The sequence below is a fragment of the Limulus polyphemus genome, unplaced genomic scaffold (assembly GCF_000517525.1).
Source record: "Limulus polyphemus unplaced genomic scaffold, Limulus_polyphemus-2.1.2 Scaffold2823, whole genome shotgun sequence".
NCBI lineage: Eukaryota > Metazoa > Arthropoda > Merostomata > Xiphosura > Limulidae > Limulus > Limulus polyphemus.
Window position 1 is genome coordinate 32,588 of NW_013668433.1, and position 25,731 is coordinate 58,318.

A 25,731-nucleotide genomic window follows, 5' to 3' on the forward strand; every position below is an offset into this window, starting at 1 on the left:
GCAATTGACTTTAGTACAAGGTGATCCTACACAACGTTTTCTTTAGGCTTATTACAACACTCACTACACTTATAAGGCTTCAGAGCACACCCCCTTCTCATGGACCCCCCTTGCACCCCCATCACTAAAATCATAATAGTCAAACAGTAATCGAACTGTTCTACCTGGATAAATGCATTTTGGCTTTTATGACTCCTCCTATTTTGAGAAATCAAGCGTGACGTGACACACACTGGGTTTTATATAGGTTAGATATGGAGTTATCACAGCTGTCTGAAGTCAGGTTCTTCTTATTCTACAACTCAATATTAACATTTTCTATTTATTTCAGTGGCTTAGGAACATATTTGAAACAATTATACTGAATCCAAAATAAAACTTGATAAAGTTATGGATGCAGTGTTTGGACTTGTTCAACTTTATAATAAAAAACTTGTGTAGAAATAATTCAGACTTTGCTAAGTAGTCATCTTTTTCTCATTTCACAAGTAAACGTTTTATAAAGACCAGGTCAGGTGAACAGTTCCTTAATTTTTTTTTCATACTCCTACTTGCCCATATTGATAATATAAGACAAAAATGTGACTTCTTTAAAGTAGAGTATAGAGGGTTGAGTATGTTATATTAAAACAATTTTGAATATGCAAGTTACATAAAAAATCACAGCTGGTATATATGGCATGTATCAGAACTTCATTTTGACATTTGCTTTTATTAGGTAGTGTGATGCCACTGAAAACTGATCACTTTTGTAAAGGGTATATAATAGCCCTTCTACTTAATGGTAATGGAAAACAAATGAATATGGATCAATATGGGGCATCAAGACCATCCACAAAGAGATCTGCAACAAATTGTATCACTGCATTCATACCTGTAGTAAGCAAAGTGTGAAATCTTGTGACACATTAGAATCCACAAATACATGTCAGTTGCAAAAGCCATCCATATTTCCTTTGCAAAGTAGACAATATAATCAAGAAGTATCTGTTTGGAAAAGCAACAAGACACATGTACGCTAGATGGATTATAGAAACCAGCAAGGAGTGGTTTGCTTTGGACATACATCCTTACAACAGAGCCTTTTGTAATGTTGCAGAGCTATTGCTAAATTATGGTGACATTGACTACAATAATATTTTAATATAACATACTCAATATCTATATATGTGCTTGGAAATTAAATTTTAACATTCAAGTTTCAAAAAAATCTAAGAATCTAAGCCACATTTAATACAGAAGTAAAAAAAAAAAAACTAAGTTTATTTCTAAGACACTTTTATACAAACACCAGTCCTAAGAGTTGCTTCCCACTTGAAACAAAAATTTGGCAATGGTAGTTCACAAGGTGGAAGAATCTTTCACAAATGAGTTAAAAGTGCTTTCGATAAACAGTCTCACATACACAAAAACGACATTTAACCAAACTTTCATTGAAATTTACATGTGTTTATTTATATATGCCCATAGAAAGCTGCTGGTTTAGACTTTTTCAAAGAATAATCAATTTGGAGGGGCAAAAAAATGTAAAAAGTGTACACTTATTTACAATTTCAGCTTATACTGTCCGAGTTAAAGGAATGTTAATAGCAGCAGTAATTTGATTTAAAATGATTTTTACTTCCATTTTATTACTATGGTCATATTCTACCTACCAAATTCATTTAAGCTAAGAAATTACTTCTCTCCATTACCTTTATTCTAATCTTTGTAACAGTATTTTGGCATATTACTTTATATTTAAGACATATCAATACAAAAGACATTAAAAAGTTGTGCTGAGAAAATTTTCATTTAAGTAGCATATTTAAAGCCTAAATATGCACAAATTTCACTGTACATTATGCAAAAGACTACAATGTCAACAACGTTACGATACCAGAGTACAAAAAATGATCAACGATGCTGTGGACGCTTGTGGTGATGTTTTGGAAGTGGTTGCCATTTTCTGAGATTTAATTCCTATAGCAAATAAACAATAAAAACAAAGATTAAAACTAACATCTTTTGTAAATTTATCACAATTCATGAAAAGTTCATTCTGGTTAGTGACATTAAAGTTAACTATATCTTAAAATGTTGAACTTCACTGATATCAAAATTACAGTAATATATTTTTAGTTTTACACCCCTTTCTCACCAAAAAAACTTGGATGTTTTTGTTTATCATAATTATTTAGTAATAGTACCAAACAAAATAAAAAAGTGGATATTTTGTAAGTGTATTTGGAAAGCTAAAAAAACTAAGTCTAGTTTGTAGAAAATTAAACTTGAATTAATTTCAGAATCAAAAGAAATGTGAATTTCACCCACTTCAATTTATTTTCCATAAAAACATAGGTGCTTGAAAAACATGCTTCCTTATAATTGGATAAAAAACATAATAAGACACTTGCAGAAAAATACTCTTTTATGTAATACCCATATTTTTCTTACAATTTTTGAAGTTTATAATTATAATACATTACATGGCTTTCAAGAAAACTTATGAACTGAAAATTAGCTTACAGGTATAAATAACATTCACAAAGTACACCAGAACTTTTTAACTCAACTGACTACATCCTTTCAAATTGAAAAATATGTAAAGTATTAGAAGTTTCAACTTGTTTCATTCACCTGTTTGGGTTTTGTACAAATAAAATTATTGTTACAACTTTTTTTTTTTAATCCTGATGAAGACCTGCAGGTGGTTGAAGTTGAATCTTCCAAGATGAATCACTAATCACATTCCTCTATCTAATAGTATTTATCTTACACCAATTTTTATTTTTATTTTTTGGCAGTTCTAGATATAAATGAAATACATTTATTTCTACACATTTATATTACCTCAATTCAAGTATTTTAGAACAATTCACAAACATACACAACATTCTAAACAAGTCAATTTATACGAGATATGAAATTTTCACCTCATAAAATCAGCATGGAAAAAATGAAACATATATTCAGGTTTGAAAATGCATGCTTTCTTGATGATTTTACTCTGGAGTACTTATTATGACAAGATTCCAACTTGAATGTATATTAAAGGCTCATGAAAGAAGACTATGAGCTAATTTCTACAAGAATATAATCTTAACCTATGTCAGCTGACCATCCACAGTTTACTTCAATTTTGTTTTCAGTAAATAAGGATATAAAAATTTTCTCCTTTGAATGATACAGTGTTAATAGTTTCATTAAAAATTCTGCTAATTTTGATGATTTAAACCAACAATCTGGAAAACTTACTCTTGGATGCTTCAAGACTGATAATAGTTTAAATACCTTATCTAATTCTACTGTAATAAATGCACCTGCTAAACAAAATTTAAAATAATTTTCTAAAGTGAACCATCTCATTTACTCTTTTAAGCATTACACACAAGATATAAAGGTTCGTGAAATTAGTTTGCTTAATTATTAAAATATCCAAAAACCTTCACACTTTTACACAGTAGAAATTTCTTGCCTTGAGTACAAGAGAAGAAAATGAAATACACATTTCTGAGTCTTTAAAAACAAAATATCCCATACAAAATCCATTCAAATAAAAGGTTCCATTCTTACATCTTTACTGATGTTTAGTTGGCTTGAGTTTTTAATTTTCTTAGCCTCTTTCTTCTGCTGTTCTAACTTTCTCTGCATGACCATCATCATGGCAGGGGTTGGATTATCTATTTGGTTTTTAGTTGTTTTTTTCTTCCATTACCATCATCATGGCAGGGGTTGGATTATCTATTTGGTTTTTTAGTTTGTTTTTTTCTTTGTCATTACCATCTAGCATGGTCAGGTGTTGTCATTGTTTATTTGTAGTTTTAGTCCTCTTTCTGCTTTTGTTGCTGTTCTAATTTTCTTTGCATTACCATCAGCATAGCAGGGGTTGGGTTTTCTAAAATATTTCTACTTCCATTGATGTGATTTTCGGAAGGGGAACGTGACATCAGTCCGGGTATGTCTGATGCTGCTTTCTTTGTTCTTGGTCTATCAGCCACAATATCATCCGCAAAATCTGAAGAAGCTATTCTCTGTGCTCGTTTCATCCTAGGGGAAGTTTCTTGCTTTTTATATTCTGCTAGCCTTTTCTATAAAATTAAGATTTTAAAAGTTATTTAATCTTTCATATACTTTTGTTATGACTAACATACAGAAAATAATAAATACATAATTTCCTAATGGAAATTAAAGTAATTTAATTAATAGCCAAATATTTATAATTTTCATAGATGCTAAAGTGTAATCAAGCATTACCAAACATATAATTTGGCTTTACTAGTTAGAGATCTTCAAAATACTCCCAGTAAAATTCTTTACAACCTCCAAAAGTACATTTTATGAATGACTAACTCATAAGCCAATGATAACGTAGTGAAAATTAATTCTAAAATTACCACTACAACTGAAGATTATTTTTCTGCTGAAGGAAAAGAAAGTTGGAAACGTAATGCATTTACGAGAAAACTCATTTCCAAAACACTGGTATTTTAGACAACCAACAACGATCAAGCAAAATGAGAAATTATTTTCATAACCTCTCCTGAACAACACTAAATAGCTAATACATCAGAATGTACAGCACACGTTGTTTACCAAATTAGATTCATTTTCACAACAGGCTTCATACTTACACATTACACTAACCTCCAGGCTTAAAATTATTATAAAACTCAGACTAAACAATTCTATCTTATTACATAATACAATAGATTGAGTTTTCTTTTCTTAATTTAGTTTCTACACAGTTATTATGGCCAAAATATATATGGTGTGTGTGTGTGTGTGTGTGTATATATACAAAATTATGATTACAGTACCATAATTTTTAATTGTGTAAACTAGCAATTTAGCATGATAACTGTGCATGACGAGTTGTGTTTGTACCTTTCTCCATTTTGTCAAACACAAACATATGTTCATAGATAGAAGTTAAAAAAATTATTTAATTTTCATTGGATAAAAATGATGTTTACTTACTATGATACTCTGGCTTTCATAATATCAGATACTTCAAGGTCTTCAGTAGATTTACTACCTTTATACTTTGTTTAATCAGTAATTTGCAAATCAAATTACAACACATTTTTGCTTTCCAAAACCAGTAATACAAGTTGATGAAGTATGATCACTCAATATACAATGTTTATTTTAAAAAATTTTTAATTCCAAAAAAAATGTATTTTTTTCTTCTATACATAAATATCATAAATTTTATTTAAATGTTTTTAAAATCAAGGAAACTTGAGTAGAGATTACTGTAACTGTTCATTTTTACAAGTATGATGAAAAAAGATTTTATTATGTCATCTATGTAATTTATAAAATTATTAAATGCTCTTGCTGTGAGTTCAGTTAATTACAACCATAGCAGCATATTTTACACTTTATAAAAATAACCACAGTGATACAATGTAAGTTTTCCATGATCAAACTATTGTAACTATTTTGTTTCAACACTGATATACCAAAAGGTACACACTAATATGCCGAACCTAACCTCGAAGGGGAGAATCTTCCATTGCTACAGCAGTGTATAAAACCAATGAAGATTAATATGACTTGTAACAATGCCATTAGTGAAAACTGTTCCATTTACTGAAGGTGAACTAAGTATATTCCTAGTCATGTGTAAAATGACAAGGCATCGTTGAGTAGCAGGGCAATATAATTTCCTTCACATCCCAACTATAGTCGATGGTTATTCAAACAAATTATATAAATAATGTACAAAAAGAACACAAGTAATAACAGTTCAAAACATGATGTAACTCAATTGCAATAAAGATAAAGCTTTGAAATGTATATGAAAATAAAAGTATATTAACAAATATATAGGTGGAATTAACTGTGAGAGAAGGTTAGTAGATCATTATAAATCTTATAAGTGGTTATCAACTGCTTGTATCGAGTCTTGTCCAATTTTCAATATCTTTAACTGTTGATTAAGAAATTCATTGAACAATCTGGCTGTCCGTCAGTAGTACTGTAATTCTGTGAGGAGGTTCAGAACCTGTGATATATAAGCTTAATTTTGTAGGCAACCCCACCCATTCACTCTCTAACTGATGTAGGTACAAATATACGTTTTAGTACTCTTTGGTTGTGATACAGATTTCATGTAACTATTTAGTTGTAACTTGATATTTTAATTACTTTTAAGTTTTTATTATATAAATATATAACAACAACATCGTGAGTACCAATTCTTAATGATGCATTCAGTTTTGTCTCCATAGTACGTACATTGTCCAGTATATGGAACTGCTCATTTCTTTCACACAGACAGAACTGTGAAACAGAAAGTTCATACATTAAATCTTGAATGGTTTGTTATTTGTATGTACCAATGACCTGTTTTCAAGCAACTTTTGTAAACTGAAACGAAATGTTACCACAGAATGAACTGACTTGAATAGCAGTTCAAAAATCTAAAAAAATGTGTAACTAGAACTTTCCCAATAGATAAGAGGTGGAGAAAATGTAATGCTTTCTCATTACATGCTGGCATGGTAACTGTTCAGTTTTATGAAAGTTATGTCTCTATAAAGTGCCTTGTGTTGTTTAAACAGTAATGAAAGATAGAGATTTTAGTGATAAATAAACACATACTGTTAATAACCAAAGCATGAAACAAACTGTCAAAAAAAAGTTTCAGTACAAGATGAAATATAGTAAGCTATGTACATACAAGGGTGTTTCTTTTTTTTTCTATCTGTAGTTTTATCATAGTTCTATTTTAGCTTTTAAGAGTGCAGTATATAATATGAACAATCAACTGAGAAAGTACAAAAGACCTATCACCTAAATACCATCATCTAGGCATAAAAATTTTAGATACAAATCATATGGAAAATATTGGTGATGAACAGTTTGACAATAAAGTCTAGAAAAAATAACAATTTGATTAATATGAAAAATAGTGACAATAACATTTATTTTACAATAAGTAAAGAAAATTACCTTTTTATAAACTGCAAAAGCAAGCAACTTCATTTTAAGAGCTATTTTGTAATTAAGTAGAGGTAATTCTTTCTATGAAAAAAAAAACCGGAATGGAAATGCTTTCAGCTTAAAATCTGTTTTCTACATTAAAGAAGTATTATCATAGTACAAAATAAGAATTGTAATTACTTCAATTTATAACGTTAAGTAGACAAAATTACCTTAAAAGATTTATTTGATATGGATTTGGGAAGGGTAAAGTCAAGTTTCCCGTCATCCTTGTAGCCAGCTCTTCTGATTGATTGCCGAAGAATCTGCTTGCAGTGTTCATAATTTGGATCTGCTTCGAAATGAAGACTTGCTACATACAGCATATATTCTTGGATCCCTTCTAAACACTCAGAAAAAATAATATAAATACTAACTGAATATCAAAGCAACATTAATAAATGATTAAAAAAAAAGGTTACATATTAAAGATTACTTTGGTTTAAATACACTGTGAATTTAAAATAACAAATACAATTAAATGTTATTTCAATACCTTAAATAAATATAAAAAAAGCTGATTTAAGGTAAAAATGAATTTATGATTTCTTTGGATACAAGTATACAGTAACCTCAAAAACAATCACTCTACAGGCCAAGATTGTAATATGGTCACACTTAGACTTAGATTCAAGAATACAGGAAACATCTGAACAGACATCCCACATTACAATTCACACAAAACACACACACACATGAAGAAGAAGATAAGCTCCCAGTTCTTACTGGTCTGCTGGAGAACGTACAAAGGATATGTAAACAACAGAAAGTCAGAATATTTGGTAGCCATGATACATTACAACTGCAATTAGTATAGTACTCACAAAACAAACAAAAGATCCGGCAGAGAGGAGAAAAACCACTTACAGTATCCTCTGTGAATATGGATTCCAGTACATTGGAGAAACAAAAATACCAACAAAAGTTAAATTCAGGAACGTAACAGAAATTCAAGACTATCAATCTATCTGGAATAGCTCATCATGCCAGATAATATAAACATACAATAAATTGGAAGAATGCTAATAAGATATGAATCAAACATGAGAAAAAAGAAAGATAAAAGAGCTCTTCCTAATGCATAACACAATCAACTTAGCATAGCAGTCAGCAAAATCTGGATACTCCTCTTGGAAATATTCAAATAATTAGTTAATTCAAGTTCTAATGAGAGAGACCTTCAATTGGATTCCACCAAGAAGACCCAGAACTGAATCCCAGCCACTACCAACACAGAGAATGCTCCTTTTCAGGACTTCCCTAAAAACAACAGCAATTAACAACCAAAAAAGAGGGTAAAAACTTGTTAGTATTCAGTATATAGCTTAAAAAAAGTTAAGTTTTTTTTGTTGTTGTTGACACAAAAGATTTTATTACCACACAAGAAATTTTTATTTCAAATAACAAAATTGGTAAGATTGTAATTACATTATCTTTTAGAAACCAAAAATATATATATTTTATTATTTATTTTTAACATAAAAACCATTAGAGTATACTTCAGAATTTTAGCATGGAAGTAGTTTTTCTTAATTCAATAACATGTACATATAATGTTTTTAACTATTCCTAGACAGTAAAGAAAAAATTTGTTCGGTACTTTTAAAATTATTAGGCCTTTAACCCTGAATTAAAATATCTATGGGCAAGTTCATAACGAAGAGTAGTCTAAGTTTTCAAGTTTCCACACAGCAGATCTCCCAATTCATGAAATATTTTGGATTTATGTAGTCTGAAGAAGGTATTTCCTGATCAAGGGGAAAAATATGAAATTCAATCACAATGTTCCCAGTGACCAACTACACAGGTTAAACACCATCAACCCCCTTGTTAGAATTCTGTTGGAATTTGGTTATTTCCAGTGCAAACGGTGCCTAAAAGTGACCCTTCTAGGAGGTTTACATTATAGGACTTTTCAATGTATAGCTTTCCTACACCATGATTATAAAAGCAAACAATGCACATACTTGAATGTCCTGTACACAATTAATATAGTATTGAACACAATCAGTAAAGCACAAGAAAGCACAGCTTCAGCAGAAAACAGACTACTCTATGAACAGCTACTGGTTCCCATCAGAAGTAGTAGAAAAAGTTTAACATCTTCAGAAGGAACTCTTGAACATAGTGGCCCACTGCAGTTAAATAGGAACCTCCATTGGAATAAATTGGGATAAATCACACAGCTTTTAGGTCTACAACAGTAACACAAGTATTGTGTTCACACACTTCTCCCAGATGAAAAACCCAATTGTCTAAAGCTGTGAAACATGTGAAACGCAGAAGGGCACAACATTCATTTTAGTGTATTAAGCAAGAGCATTCTGCAGTGAAAACTGCATTGCAGAACAACAGTTCCAAATACCAAAGAATATTACTGATGGTAGATGAAAGTGCTGTAAGGTCTGGACACTCATCCTTATATTTTACCACAGTTCATGTTCACCCTTCTGTATAATGGCTCAATTTTTAACTGAACAATAGTTTCTTAAAGCAGCATGAGACTTCAAACTTTTAAACCAAGATCTTTCCATTTTCTGAGGTTATAGTGAGTGTCTAAAAAATTCTCACGTGAAAAATAAAACGGGAAATTTACACTCACTGAACTGAAACATTTTGACTAAGTCTGAAATGCCCAATAAAATCATGCCATAACTGTAGTTGTTTGTTACTCATATATATATCTGTATAGCTTCAGCAGAACACAGACTACTCTATGAACAGCTACTGGTTCCCACCAGAAGTAGTAGAGAAAGTTTAACATCTTCAGAAGGAACTCTTGAACATAGTGGCCCACAACATACCTAAAAAACATAATCACACCACTCCCCCACAAAAAAACAACAATGACGATGATGATGACAAAACCTTGTTGAAACATTGTACATTTGTTGTTATGTTAAACTTATATTAAAGTTTTTCTTCATTACCCATTCAAGCCGTCTCCAACCACTATTAAACATGATTTACCCCTTTAGATACACTAGTCAAATCTGTGTCTAAGAAAACTTTTAACTGGATAATACAAGCAAAAACAATGATGGAAAAATAATACTGCCTAATAATCATTATTTATATTTATCATGGTTATGGTAAATAAAGAAAACAGCTTACCTGGACACTGGCTGGCTCCAAAACATTTCTTCATGAACAACGGTATATTTGACATGTACCTGTAAAATTTAGAATTAAAAAATTATGACTCTCAGTGTTATAGATTTACTGCACTAGTAGCTAGTAAAACAGGAGATGAGATTACAGCTTTCTAATCTATGTAGAGAAATACTTAAAATGTCTTAGCCCTTTAATTACTGTAGGAGAACTGCAGTTTCTGTGTAAAGTAACAAGTTTTTAATTATACTGTCTTTTGTTTGTTCATCATTAAGTACAAAGTTACACAACCCCACCTTTTTCTTGCCTTTAAACATACCTAAAAAACATAATCACACCACTCCACCCTCCCCCACAAAAAAACAACAACAACAAAGTTTTGGTTTTATAGATGGGTTATGCAGGGTATTCATGAGGAAACATAGTGAAGGTGAAATATGCAACAACTGCCTGGATCAGGGCAGAAACTGTTGAAGAGGGCATAAAATTTACAAAGGTAGCAAAAGTAGAGTGGATGACGTTCCCAATGTCATCATGAAGAGGAAGGCTATCATCACTCTACTTGTGATATATCTGTGATCTTTAGTTGTCAAAGATCTTCTCTATATTTGTTACCTTGAACTAAATAGCTGTTACCCGTTTTACCTACATTTTGTTTTATTACAACATTTTGCATAATGCCTAAGATCTAATAAAACAAAACAAAAAAGGGACCTGAATTTGTCATCATTGAGTTTTCCAAATCTAAGTTGGCCAACATGCAATTCTAAGCTTATTCATGTATCATATATTTGTAAAGCATGACAAAACTCAGACTTTACTCTAATTTACTAATTTCTGCTTTAAGGTTTTTCCCATACATGCTCATCTCTTTTGGGGTGGCAGTGAGGAGGAGGAGGGGGCTTGCTGGTATTGAGGTTAACCCAAATCACGTGTCTTACTCTCCTATGTAGCCCTTGTACACAACGAAAAGTGCTTAACGTTCACTCCTTAAATACTACAGTATGTGTTCCCACAAGATACAGACTGAATCAATCGATTATCTTACATGACACCAATCAGTGTAATTGAAGCTCACAGATAATCAATTAATTGAGTTAATCATCAAGATCTATCAACAACTGACTCAAACATTTTCCTCCACGGGTATAGGGTCGGAGCCTGCAATGTGAAGCTGATCCATGGGAAAGGATACCCAACTTGGGTGAATCTGTTTGTGAACTAGATCATATAAATATTCCCATATGAAACACTATACAAAATAAACAAAATCAGAAGTCTTAATATTTTATTGGAGGGTTCACCTTGTGTAGTAACTTACCGAGACTTTTCTTTACTAACATACTCTGTGTCCTTAAGATCATCTTCCCAAGGTAGTTTCCTACAAAGCCATTGTAGCATATTATAGCCAAGAATTTCTAAATCTCCCCTTCTAGAATGGGCTGTAACACAAGAAAAGATCATTGATATTCAAGCCTTCTAAATATTACTTAAAGACATCTAAGAATAATCTGATAAATAGAAGCATACCAAGTTGGCAAGTGTTACTAGAAAAACATAAACCTATTGTTTGGGATAATTTATAAAGCATCTCATACATGAGAGATAAAATAATAATCTGAACAGATTTAATAGAAATGTTTTTGAACCACCTATACGGTTCTATGTTGATGACCTCAATTTCATTCAGCTAATAATCTCATGGAGTCACATTAAAACACAAAAATGATTGGTTTTTAGCCCAAAATGTATCATCATAAGTGAAATAACGTAGCTAATCTTTGTAACATTATAAAAAGTACATTTATAAAAGGCAAATAATAAACTTTTATCACTATTTTCTGTCAATTATAACTTGAATAACAAGTTGTACAATTAAAACAACAGAACTTTAGGGCAGAGTAAACATCAGTTCTTAGGTTGTATACATTTATGCTTGTCTCGTAAACACCTATAATAGTACTTTTGTTTCTATTTCTTAATTCTATTTACTATTCATAATATATACATAAGCTACATATACATTGCATGCTTGTTTGGTCCTACAGTTATAACAGAATATAGGTACATGGGTTGGAAAGCTAGCCCAGGGACTGCTCTGGGCTTTGCCATACTCAAATTTCGCAATTTTTTTTTCTTTTGTTGGTAACGAAATCTAGTATTTAGCAATTTCTTTTTTTCACCAAAATTTGATGCCCATAAAGACTGAACATCAATGTTTTATTCACACTCATAGTTACAACATGATGTCTGTTTATTGTAAAGGTAAAATTATAAGTAGGTGATTTCATATGCTTACACATGACATACAAGTATCAGATCAACAAGTAATTAAATAATTAAGTTTGCTCCTAGTTTTAAAAATTGGGAACAGAATTCCATGGTTGACAATTTTCTGGTTTCAACTTTTTTATGAGCCATAGCAGTCCTTATAACCATTGCTAAACTCTGTCAAATACTTTCCTTTATAAGCTAATTTAAGTTTAACCAATCGACATTAACCTACTTAGCTTTTTTCTGCCATAGCCTAGTCCTAGCAAATACATTGGATATGATGCTCGAGTTGTATGATGTAAATATGCTATATTTTCGATGATGAGGAACCCACTTTGAGACTAATAATGGTTGGAGATGGCTTGAATGGGTAATGAAGAAAAACTTTAATATAAGTTTAACATAACAGCAAATGTACAACGTTTTGTCAACGTGATGATGATGACAAAACCTTGTCGAAATGTTGCACATTTACTGTTATGTTAAACTTATATTAAAGTTTTTCTTCATTACCCATTCAAGCCGTCTCCAAGCATTATTAAATATGCTATGTGTACTGCTATTTTATAACATTTAAAAAACTGCTTAGTCTCCTGATCAAAAGCAGCAAAAACACTAAAACTTGATTTCAATTTTTCTAACAAAAATAAATCTTACTGAATATAAGAATTTTTTTTTCACTATTGGTTTTAATAAAGTGATTATTCTTGCTATTTATGAAAGATTTATCATTCCACATGAGTTATAAGTATTTTGAAGTTTAAATGTGCATGGACTTGATGCTGATTGATGTGCTAAAATATTTTTATTGGTTGGCTTATGTAAGCTTATTGGCAAAATATTAACATAGAACAGTGTTGTAGCATTTTTTCTGGCTTAAAATTTTCTCAAAGAGTAAGTATCGAAATATTATTGTACAGTGGAAGGGTGATGAGTTTTAAAGACACTGAATACCTTGTGGCTGCTTTAATAATTGCCATTTTGTTTGTGAACTAACAAATTAAAGCTGTATGTGATTAACTCTCTCGCCACAGGTATCCTTTACTGCACATGACACAAGGTTTTAGTGTCTTACATTTAAAATTTTATTAAACTACTATTTGTTTATGTTATACCAATTAGTATAGCATAAAATCCATATTTAAATAGTATACAAGTTTTAAGTTCTTAATTTTATAAGGCAATATTTTAAAAAATCCTGAATTTCCCCTAGTGTGACACATTTTCTGTAGGTGTCTTCTCATCTGTATTTTATCCACACCCCCAGAAACTACAAAATTAAATAAATTACCCACTATAAAATCGTCATTGCTCAGACAAACAATAATTTTTATAGCCTTCAATTTTGTTTGGTTACAGAGCTATCAAATAGAAAATCAGACCCCCCTGCCATACTCACCTGTCACATCCTCTCTTTCAGGATTTGTAAATAGTTCTCTCTTACGTTTAATTATACATTACCTATAACCAATAGAAAGCCAAGGTTTTCACCTATCTCGTATTTTCTTACATTATGTTCTGAACACAGTATAGCCAATTTCACTTGTTAAACAACTTTGGTTCTACCAGAAATGACAACGTCTAGCTCGGTTGAATTTGTAACAGCTCTTGTTGCATAGTTAGAAAGCTAGAAAAATTTTGACTGTTAAAAGGAATGTCTGCTTTTTGTATATTACTAGTCTATGTTCTTTGATGAAATAAAAATTATTTAATGCATTACTACCATTAGTATAAAAAAGTAGGGTTAAGTGTCATTGACAGTCAACATACAAAAAAAAAGTTGATTTTCATTTTATTCTTTATTTATTATTATAAAAGTAACTAAGACATAAAAATAATGATCTCTTTAGGCTAGTTAAGATTAGATTAGGTAAAATAAACAATAATAATAATGTAATAAAAATATTTCATGAGGCACTGATGCGAGCAGCTCGGAGTGGCTCATGGGTAATGTAATTCGATAGCGTAACATGAGCTGCATATTCCCCCAAGTGATTTACAACTTATAATTGCATGAATAGTAGCTAGACACAGTTCAAAGGGAAATAAAACAATAAAATTTAACTACAAAAAAGATGTACATTGTTATGACTTCAAAAGCTACTTAGGATAAACGAATGTAGTTTCAGACTACATTTGAAGTTATTCTAGAAAGGAAAGTAATTTAGATTTTTTTTTTTTGGTTGTTACGAGGTCAGTCAAATTGACCAACCTTGTAATAGACTGATAAGACAACAGTATTCATTAACCAAAGTTGCTTTATCTGATACAGCAATCTGTAAAGAAAGCTGACAGTATTTAATGAAACTGATTAAACTCAGAATATCTGCAGTTAAACTGAAGACTGAAGAATAAACTTAAGAAATTCTAGTTGGTGGCAAAAGACACAAACCGCTTGTTAAAATCTCTAGAAGAAATAATCTAAGTCCTTCTACGTTGCACCTTTACTAAAATGGTGTTAACTGCTATACCTCACTATCTAAATAATCTAAGTCCTTCTACGTTGCACCTTTACTAAAATGGTGTTAACTGCTATACCTCATTATCTGAAGTAGCAACGACAATCTTTCTTCATTTGTATGCTGGTCTAGGTATCCAGGTAAAACCAACTTGAACAAAATTATAAACAGTGAAGTGACACATTGAATATATTCCTGTGGACTTCTTCTGCCTTTGGTCTGGAGACAAAAATTATAACTCTTTGCATGGGCAGACATTAAAACGTGCATCCCACAATCTCCTACAGAGTAACATTAAGTACTGGACATCAGGGTTATTAACTATTAATTTCACTCTACACTGCTCACATTGTGACAGTTCATGGTAGAATATACACATACAATATACAAGAATACTGAATAAAACTGTAGATATGAATTTTGGAGGTTCTAGAGGTTATGTGTAAAAGCAATACAAAAACTGTAAGATGGACAAAAGTTTTTTTATTCTTCACATGAACATCACTTTGCACACTAACCTGTCAGAGTCCTAGTCAAATTGACAATGGCAATTCACAGATATATACTGATTACAAATACTTGTGTCACTTTTTCTTTGTACAACAGACTTGAACATTTTATTAAAAGCTTCCCACATTTTGTGTGGATACACAAAGTAAATTCAGAATTATAGTCAACATTTCATCCCCAATACACTGTAGGTCCATACTGGACCGAACCCGTGCATGTTCAGTGAATACAGCTAGGGATAATGTTAAACAAATGTTAAGCATGTTGCTATTTTTCAAGTGCATGATCCTTCATATATTGAGAAATCAAAACATGGAGTTGAATTTTCACTGTATAATATACACCAATTCATCCTAGTCTCAAATAAAAAGACATGGGTGGAAAAATCCACTAGCCCGATGCACATGACTGTCAATGTATTTGGCATAAACTGGCTAATTAAATAAAGTTTACATATTGAGACAAAATTCAACACATTATAGTGTATATAGTATTCCTTGGTTAATGTGAATATTTTAAGTATAAGCTCGTGGCCAGTCCAGCTCTACTTGATATACAAACACATACGGCATCACTCGGTCAAGAACTTGTTAATGAAAATGTTTTGTATATAGTACACTAAGTATGTGATTATCTTTTTCTAGGAATAAGAATAGCTATTTTTTTAATACAAAGTTTACTGATACAAAGTGAAAGAGCAATGATTGGGAATAATGACTGGGACTGCCCCCTCAGAGCTCTGTGACCTTTTTCCTAAATATGAAGGTGTTCCAAGTGTTGGACAGCCTTGTGGTTGTTTTGGTTTTATTGTATATATAAAGAACTGGACAACCTACCTAGAGATTTTATATGTTCTGAGTTAAACCATATTATTTTCAGTATGTTGAGAACATCAGTATCACATACATTTCATATCTGCATCACATACGCTGTAGTAAATTGTATCATTTTGAGTTTTGTAAAACTGTGAAATAAGTCAATGCAATGAACACAGATACATGTATATATATATTTGCCAAATGTAATAATTTAGTCATTAAAGTAAAAATAAAATTAGTTGAACTAGTAGAATTTCAATTTGGGCTAGCAAAAAAATTTTTATTTTTATGCTCCTGAAAGAGTAAAACCTACTTATCAAAATAATATATATCTCTCACATTTTCTCTATGCCAACTTCTCTCAACTGTTTCATAAAAATGTCACGAGACAACTATAGTTCCATGCTGTGTATTAACACTTCACCTTAACAAAATTTTAAATTAGAAAGCCAATATACAGTTTATTTCTTTAGTTACTGAATGTACTTATAAAACTATTGTTGAGTAGATTATTTTAGATTATTCAGTAAGAAGAAGAATGCAAAGTCCAGTCCTCTTAATTATAACGAAATAATTTTATTTCTTCATCTAAAAGTCCAACGGACTAACCAATGTTTATTAAGCAATATGCCTAACTTCAGAAATAATTATAATTAATCAGTTACTCGTTTTATTCACACAAGTTTAGTTCTTCTTGTACCTTGATTTGTTTGCTAAAAACACAAATTAAAAATTTACAAAACTGAACTGAATAACTGTCCCAGAGTAATTTACAGAAGTTACAGTTTTTTTTCACGAGATAATAAATGCTCTCACCACTCATCTACTTCACTGACTGACTCAATAATCAATCATCCATCTACTCTAGCCTAACTTGCATTTTATACCAAACCCTTCCCCATGTCACTCCCCGTGGGGCCTTAAAGATACATGCCAGGTTTGGTGACAATTGAACCAGAAGTGATAAACAGACACACACAGACTTTTCTCAAATAGTGTTTGGTATCATTATCTTAACGTGTAGACTTACGTACCTCCAATGTGGGCATCTCGGCTTGTAAACTCAATAGTACCATCGTGAGCTTTACGAAGATCTTCTTTGTATTCTTTATGAGTTCCATCACTGTTATTATATCTACAAGCTAGCCCATAATCTACAAGATACACCTAGAATATGGAGAAAACACAAGCTTTTGTATATATACATAATTAAAACAAAATGTGCTTGCTATTCTGTGGCACCATAACATACAGTCAGTTTGCAGAAATATATCATTATTATTATTACATTAATAGTGTTTATTTTTTGCATGTTTGAATACCAGGGATTCAAGGTGTGATGATGTTATTGTTGTTAAAAAAACAATTAATTCTAAAATTTTAATTAGTGTTGTTAATACAGATGTTTTCAAGAAAAATAACAATTAATTAATTTATCAAGTAAACAGCTGTTTAGATGTATTTTAATTATTAACGAGTCAAATATTAGGCTTGGAAAACAAAACTAAGTTGCAGTATACTAGATACACCTGCTTGGTCCATAAATGGTTGCAGTCTTTAATGCTTCCATTGTAATGCACATGGACACATGATATTGCCTTTTTTTTTGTCTCAAAGTGTAATATTAACTAGGCGTGAGTCTAGAATTTTGTTCTATGATGAATAAAGTATATTCTCCTTCAAACTTACCAGTTTGAAGTTTTAGATAAGTAAAGAAACATTAAAACATGCTTTTTTGTTTCTTATTGGTACTGAGAAAGTTGTTTATTGGTAAACATGGCAGTAAAAAGAATTAATATCAGTGTGATGCTTAGATAACAACCTGACCAAATAAAGAATAAATATTGTTTAGGCCTGCTATGGATAAGCTACAATTAAAATTCTTGGTGTACAAATCAAGTTGTCCTGAAATACACTGAATAAATCTTACTAATTTTAAGATATTCTACAAGATATTATCTCGATCAATATGTGTCAAAAAGCTCTCCAATAAGGGCTTTAAGAAGAGCATGTGAAAGTCTTTGAAAGTGACACTTATTATGTAAGCTAGATTAAACTTTATTTAATCAGCTGAAATATTAAGCCCATATTTTCAAGTAAAACCTCATAAAAGCAAAAAAGTTCTGCACTGTTTGATTCAAGAACTGTTGTGCTCATTCCTGTAAACTGTGGAAGAAGGCAAAATCCTTGAGTAGATCGCCATGTCAAGTTATACTCTACCTAAAGTAAAATTAAGAATGTTCAAAAGACACTATTTACTGAAGAATGACTGAACTTATCTAATAAAGAAATGCTTATTTTTATAATCAAGTGACTTGTGTTTTGTTCTCTTGTTTACGGAGATTTTAATGTTTTTTATATTGTGAATCTTGTCTCTCTCTGTTAACTTTTGATGTAAATTACCTCAAGTTGGCAAACCTGCAATTGTGACAAGCTGCATTCCTAGAATAACTGATATATTTTAATGTTCAAAAAGATTAAGTGATTTTATTGTCTATTTTCAATGCATGAAATATTGCTTTTCAGGCTAGTTTTAGTATGCAAGACTACAAGCTATCACTATCTTCTCCTGTCCAATGGATGGGTGGTTGTAAAAAAAAAAGTTGGGATAAATGTTGACAAGTACATTCTTTATACAAGTAACAAAATTGCACTTTCCAAATATTATGTATTTACAAACAAAAAATCAGGTTTTTTCTTTTATAGAAGTTCATGTAATGTACATATTAATTATCTGTGCTACTATGTAAAACTAGTAAACAAGAAATAAGAACTATTTTGATGGCATTATACTAAAATTACATTTGCTATTCAAGAAATATATAAACATGCTTGTATTATTATCAGTAGTTATATATCTTGTTCTATTCTGATAAAAACTTCTATAATATCATCCAGAAATGATCAAAAACTCTATAGGTAGAAAATGACTTCCGCAACTTCATATAAATGAAACTGGTATTCCCACTACTACTTCAGTTTAAAAACTTAAAAATATATCCAAACTAAACTTCATATTTAAGCAGTGCCGGATTAACCTACCATGGGGCCCCTTAGGCCAAAAGAGAGAATGTTTGACGCGAGAGTCCCATGAATATATTGCTACAAATCAAGGATGGTTATCCTATTATTCTATCAGTTGGCTTTATTGATAATCAATAATTGATATTCTATGATAATATAATAGATAAGATACCGAGATTTCACGTCAATTAGATAATTACAGAGTTGCATTTTTAATAATATTCAATAATTGTTTTTAACATTTTTTTATTTTTAAGATATAAAGAGAATTTTTGCACAAATCAAATTTTTATTCATGGTATAGAAAGACCCTTTATAGGCAGAGTGCTGTATGGTGAAATTCATGATATGCACTCACAAATATGATGATGAAAATATGATGAAATTGTGAACTTATCTGATCTCCTACTGAATGTACACCATACATTTCATCATAATGTTAAAAAATAGTTCAATTGAATCAATTAATATAATAATATACAGTCATGAACCATGGCCCTGTGTGTTAACCTGGTCCTGTATTTAAGGATTACTAATCAAACCATAAAAATGAATTTAATACAAAGATTTATACACCGATCTTCCCAATATCAAAAGAAATATAATAAAAAATTCTTTCAGTACCTGATTTTCCCTGCCCTTTCCGTAACCCAGTAGCAGATTAGAAGCCTTAACATCGGCATGGATGTATCCAAAACTGTGAATGTACTCCAAAATGTCTACCTATACAACAACAAAATTGTCTAGTATATTATAAACTTGTTCTCTATTAATACATTACAACAAAGATATATTAACATTCAAGTTGCAACAATAATACTATTCGTATACCACATGACAACTACTGTTATTGATAAATAGTGAAAATAACATTGCAGCTACCTGTTTTATTCTTAAAGCTCACTTGTAAAAGTTTATTAAACAACACTAGAACACATTAAGCTATATTACACAAAATTCAGAAATTGTATGAAGTTTACAGATTTTGGTAGCCAAGTTTTAGTTCTCCTCAAAAAAAAAAAGGTCTGTTAAAAAAGAAATTTTTATTTATACAGACAATGTTTGTAAGATTAGTATAATAAAGAGGCATTAAAGTATAAAAATAATGTGTATAAATGGAAATAAAACATACAGATGTGATCCCTACAACAAAAACATACAAAAAATTAAATTGTGATACAAATTTAAAATAGTCTAGTGTCTTTTTTGAGTTACAATTATTCAATTACAGTCACAATGTTCTTAGAACCAAATTAATTTTCTTGTAGTCAAAGTTTTTTGGAAAATTATAACCTCTGTAAATGGATAAAAAAAAAAAACAACAAGTTTTTACGTTACACAATAACTTTGTACTTTATGGCTTAGTTCTGCATTCTATAAAAAAAAAACATAAACAGAAGTTCTAGTAGTATGTAAATGGTGTAACATGTATCACCTACATATAATGCTGCTCTTACAACCAAACTGAATAAATCTGAAACAGGAGATATAAACCTAATAAAAGGTACTCCATCAACTTTATTTTTCTTCAAACATAAGATGTGTTAATATACAGGGTGGCCTAAAGTTATCTTTCATATTTCAAAATTTAATAATTAAATGACAAAAGAAATACAACCATGCAGTTTTTAAAATCTTGTAGCCCGACTCAGTTTTTATTGACTTTTTTTTTTTCACTCTAGTGAGTAGTGTTACCCCATATAATGGCAACCATGCAAGAAAAGGCTCAATGCATCATTTGGCTTGCAGGGTGGGCCAATTCTGTGGCCTCCATGTTCACCAGACTTCTTTATTTGGAGGTATGTTAAGAACATCGTGTATCACACACCTATAGCAAACAACACTGAGCTAAAGACCAGGATAACGAATGCCATCACCATTGTAACTCTGGGCATGTTGCAGTGAAAATGGACTGAAATCAATTATCGGTTAAACATGCCGGGAGCCACTTAATGGTGCACACGTAGAAGTCTACTGACAATGAATAAAAACTGTTTTTGCAGCTTGCCAAATAGCTGCAATGCTTATTGTGCAGCCAACACTACATACATTTTTATCAATATGTACTTTTTCCTACAAATTCAAAACATAATATATAGAGATACGTACAAATAGCTACACTGATATGTCCACACACTCACAGAAATTACTAATGATAATTAGACAAAGCAAACGATGAACTGTTCATAATACTTGTTTCTTCTTTTATGAGAAAGTAATCTAATTATTATAAAAACACCAAACATAAGTCATATTTTCTTATTTTTTAAATTTCAAGAATCTTTCCCATGCTAATTATTATTAAAAGGTTATCTTTAAATTGAATGGACCAATTCTCAGTAATTAAAAAGGGTGTTCAAGCATACAATTTATCTTTTACTGATTAAATTTCACAATATTCCCATAATATGCTAAATTTAATAATTAATATTCCAATACACATCTTCATTAACTATATTCAACTAGTAGTTCAGGACTAGTCAAGAAAATGCTTAATGAATCTGAAAACAAAAAGCTTACTACTTACAATTCTAATTCCTAATGTGTAAACAGTTTTTTCAGGAAAGAGTTTATTGCTTCTGTCAAGAATTTTTTGTAGATCTTCTCCAAATCTCTCCATTACCATGAAACGATACTTGACCCCACGATATTCATGAGATCCTGACCCTATAAACCTTGGCATTCCTAGAAAATCTAAGTCCTTTTTCAAGACCCACTCGTCAACTGTAAACAAAGAAAAATATTACAAACAAACAGTTCCCTGCATGTAAAAAAATTTGTCTTTTTTCTAAATTTGTTTTAATACTTGCAAAAAAAAAAAAAGTCATTAATAACAAATCCTCATGTTAATATTTCAATATCAATTAAGTTAATGACACAACCATAATCCCTATCTCTTTAATTGTTTTGAAGAATATCCCTCGTTATACAGGAACAAACTTAAAGTTTTCTGGACCACAAAAAATAATAATAACTATACTAATCACTCCTTCAAAGGATATGTCTTACATAACAGACAAAAACTTTAGCTTGTACAAAACAAATACACCAGCATTTAAGTTATTTCATTTTATGATCACTTTACCAACAGAGAGACAGACATCTTGTGTATCATATTAATACATAACAGTAGAATATCTTTTATACTGAAGGTGTAACTGTAATAGCAAACTTCAAGTTTTGCTACAAATGATTTTGTTACCGTTATTGTTGGGGTAGAAAAAACAACAACTTTTGATATTCATTTAAAAGGTTCTAGAGGTAATGCGAAAAATCTAAAATAAGAAGAATTTTCATTCTTAGCATGAAAATCACCTTTCACTAAGACTGACTCAGTAAAGGCTTTGTAAATTCACAGACAATGCTTTAGTAAAAAATACTTTATTAAAAAATCTGATTTTTTGCATACGACATATTTGTAGTGTTTTTTAAAACCTTGCCAAATTTCATAGAGATACACTTAATACATTCAGAATTATAATATGTATAGTTTCATGGTTACATGGTGGTTTCTATATGAGTCAAATTGACTCCAACAGTATGCATAAGATTAATCAAAGTCTTTGAACATAAGATTATTACAATTTATTTTCTACATATTGTGTTAAAAAAAGGATTTTTCATATATGTATCAAACTTACTTTGTTCAGTTTTTGCCACACGATGATAGAAGTGCATCTCAGAAAAGAGTGGTCCATTAGTGTGATGTTCCTAATCAATATTTAAAAAAAACAGTGAGACATTAAATACATTTACTTATGATAACATGAAGCTTTTATGCATTTTATTCATAAGCACATGCAACGAGAGAAATATCTGTTATTGCTTGGAAATCTACACTGTATCAAGTGCCAAAAAGTAGTGAACCCATTGTTTTCACTGGTGTTGGTGAAGAACTAACTTATAGTTGAGGCATCAGGATATTTGTACATTAGTGATTCATCTTTGTGAAGTGAAATCACAATTACTTTTCATTGAGAGTTAAAGAAAACAGTGTACCTATTGTTTTTGAGTAGTTTTTGACTCTGAGATATGTTTGACTTGTATGATCAAACAATTTCGAAACTTTGCGACTATTAACAAATGTTTTATCTTGGTATTATTTCTGAGCAAGGTAGCCATTATACACGAATTTTAACTAAATTTTGTTGTAGTGTTTTAACATAACTTTCTTTCAACTTCAGAAACATAACTAGATTTATTTGTGAACTTAGACACAACTTTACTCGTTTATTTGAAGTACAATTAATATGTATCAGGAAGCATGATGGAGTTTGTGTGTTGAATTGTTTGGCCCCCAGAATTAGGGGAAATTTCAGTCACAGACACGTTTGTAGACTTCATTCATCATAGGACACATTTACCATTTTTGAGAACTCTGATCAACCTTTCCAGTCTCTTCAATATTTGCACAGTAGACATGGCAGTATAAAGTTTATTGTGAAACATCAGGAAGATCATAAACTTTCATTCTTGGACATGTTAATGAATAATAATAATGATGATCAGTTCGAATGTGAAATGTACCCAAAAAGACACTTACAGACTACCATTATCTGCTACTAGTATTTCATTAACGTGTTATATGTCTATATAACTGATATATCATTGAATGGTCACACAGTATTACTCTTCTTATAAATACATAATCATTTTTATTATATCTGTTAAGAAGAATCAGAATCCAACAGCAAAAAATTAATATCACGAAAATGCTAAAAACAATGTTGCTGTTAAATAATAAGAAAAAAAAATATTACTATAAAACAAGCTTACAAATATGGCTTCGAAACTTAACAGTAAAGATCGTATAAAATCTTAGAACTAATAAAATCATCAAAATCACTTACAACTTTAACAACATATGATGCTTCTGGTCCGACAGTTTTTGAAATGTTGTCTGAAGCTAAAAGATAAATAAATTTAAGGTTTTAAGACCAGCACATTTTACTTTGTTTTCAAATTTCAAAATGCTTTCCAGCATTAGTATTTAATTGCCAGCCATATTTCACACTCACAAAGAAAATAATGCTATAGTCTTTTCATCATGTTTAAAAGCTTAAAAGTGTGAGCAAGTACATAACAATGACAATAATACATAACCCTAACATCCTTGCATAATAATAGTAACAGAAGAAAAACTGCCTCATTCTGTATTTTGACATTAATAACACACTCATTTGAGATGTACAAAAGTTATTTATGTTTGAAAGATAAGCTTACTGTCAATAATGTCGCTGTTTTGTTCATTTTTTTTTATACAAGATAATTTTACATTGCAAATCTCTGACAACATGTACATGATCCACATTTCAAGTAGTGCAAACAAAAATGAAAACTGAAAATATCAATATTAAAATAGCATTACACCTAACACTGTAGAGATGGGAATTTATATCAATTACCTAAGAGAATCAATCATGTCGATTAGTCATGTAAAATAATCAACTAGTTTTTACAATTATTCCAACTATTCAGTAACCAAAATTGTGATTAAATCGATCATAATGAAAATAATTAGCTAATCAAAATTATTTCTGATTACTAACTAACCAGTAAGTTTCAGTACTGCTTACAGGCAAGTCAGTATAATAAAAAGTGTGAAAACTATTCTCAGAAGCTACTAATAAAAAAAAAGCCTACACACTTCTATTTTGTCTTTGAATTACCAATGAAAGGGTTTTAATACAGCAGAGTAATATATTCAAAGAATTAGAATATTCCTGTAAAATTACTGAGCAATAAATATGTTTAAAGCCGTACTCACGCACCTAAGTAAATCTCACCAAAGCCACCCAAACCCACTGAGCTTCCTAGTTTCCACTGTTTTTTCATAACATCAGTCAGCACTTCTCCTGCAGGAATAGGATCAGGCAGACGATGGCCATTTGATGCAACTCGTGGTCGAATAATTGCTGTAATGCAACATAATATATGAAAAATAAAAATATTCTTAACATTATATAGTGCCTAGTAACACAATGGTACATAATTGAACAATAATGTTTAATAAATTGTTAAGTACTATGTCAGACAAAAGCTGATTATAATAAACCTACATTAAAACACATAAAGAGAGTGTTGTGTTTATATTCCATCTTTAAATTCATTGTTACTCTAAAAAAGTCTTAAAAGTACTCAATTTATTGTCAGTTGCTTCACAGTATTTTTGTATAAATTTAACATCTTTATGTTCCCAGTGCAGAGAACTTGAAACTGTTTTTCGTCAGTAGTCATAGGAGTTAGTATCTAGAAGTGGAAGTGGCAGTACCCTACATATTGTGCAAGAAATGTCTTGCCACAAAATGGTTTGTTTGTTTTGTTCAATTGTTTTGTAAAGTTAGTCAAAGGCTATGTGTGCTAACTATCCCTATTTTCAGAGTGGTTAACTAGAGGGAAGGCAACTAGTCAACACCATCAACTGTCAGCTGCTGAGCTACTCTATATCAATAAATAGAGGAATTATAATACCTCACATCTGAAAAAGCACGCATGTTCAATGATGGGTTTCGATCCAACAACTCGCAGATAGGAAGTCAAAACGTCTAACCAATAAAAATGGT

The 25,731-nt window shown here is 30.6% G+C and overlaps 1 protein-coding gene across 5 annotated transcripts in view; it reads right to left on the reverse strand.

The window, feature by feature from the left end:
* Nucleotides 1-1,242: 1,242 nt before the first annotated feature.
* The window catches only part of LOC106467994 (serine/threonine-protein kinase VRK1-like), a 37,493-nt gene continuing 13,004 nt past the window's right edge, over nt 1,243-25,731 (reverse strand). For 4 of the 5 annotated variants that reach the window (XM_013928388.2, XM_013928387.2, XM_022396270.1 and 1 more), the window contains exons 3-13: nt 24,940-25,083; nt 24,019-24,074; nt 22,810-22,879; nt 21,696-21,892; nt 19,793-19,891; nt 17,179-17,311; nt 11,405-11,525; nt 10,087-10,145; nt 7,146-7,315; nt 3,556-4,070; nt 1,243-1,962 (exon numbers count right to left, since the gene is read on the reverse strand). In XM_013928388.2, coding sequence (XP_013783842.1) covers nt 3,804-4,070; nt 7,146-7,315; nt 10,087-10,145; nt 11,405-11,525; nt 17,179-17,311; nt 19,793-19,891; nt 21,696-21,892; nt 22,810-22,879; nt 24,019-24,074; nt 24,940-25,083 — 1,316 coding nt within the window. In that variant the 3' untranslated portion in view covers nt 1,243-1,962; nt 3,556-3,803. The remainder of the gene's footprint in view (nt 1,963-3,555; nt 4,071-7,145; nt 7,316-10,086; nt 10,146-11,404; nt 11,526-17,178; nt 17,312-19,792; nt 19,892-21,695; nt 21,893-22,809; nt 22,880-24,018; nt 24,075-24,939; nt 25,084-25,731) is intronic. The other variant, XM_022396272.1, reaches the window with a different exon arrangement.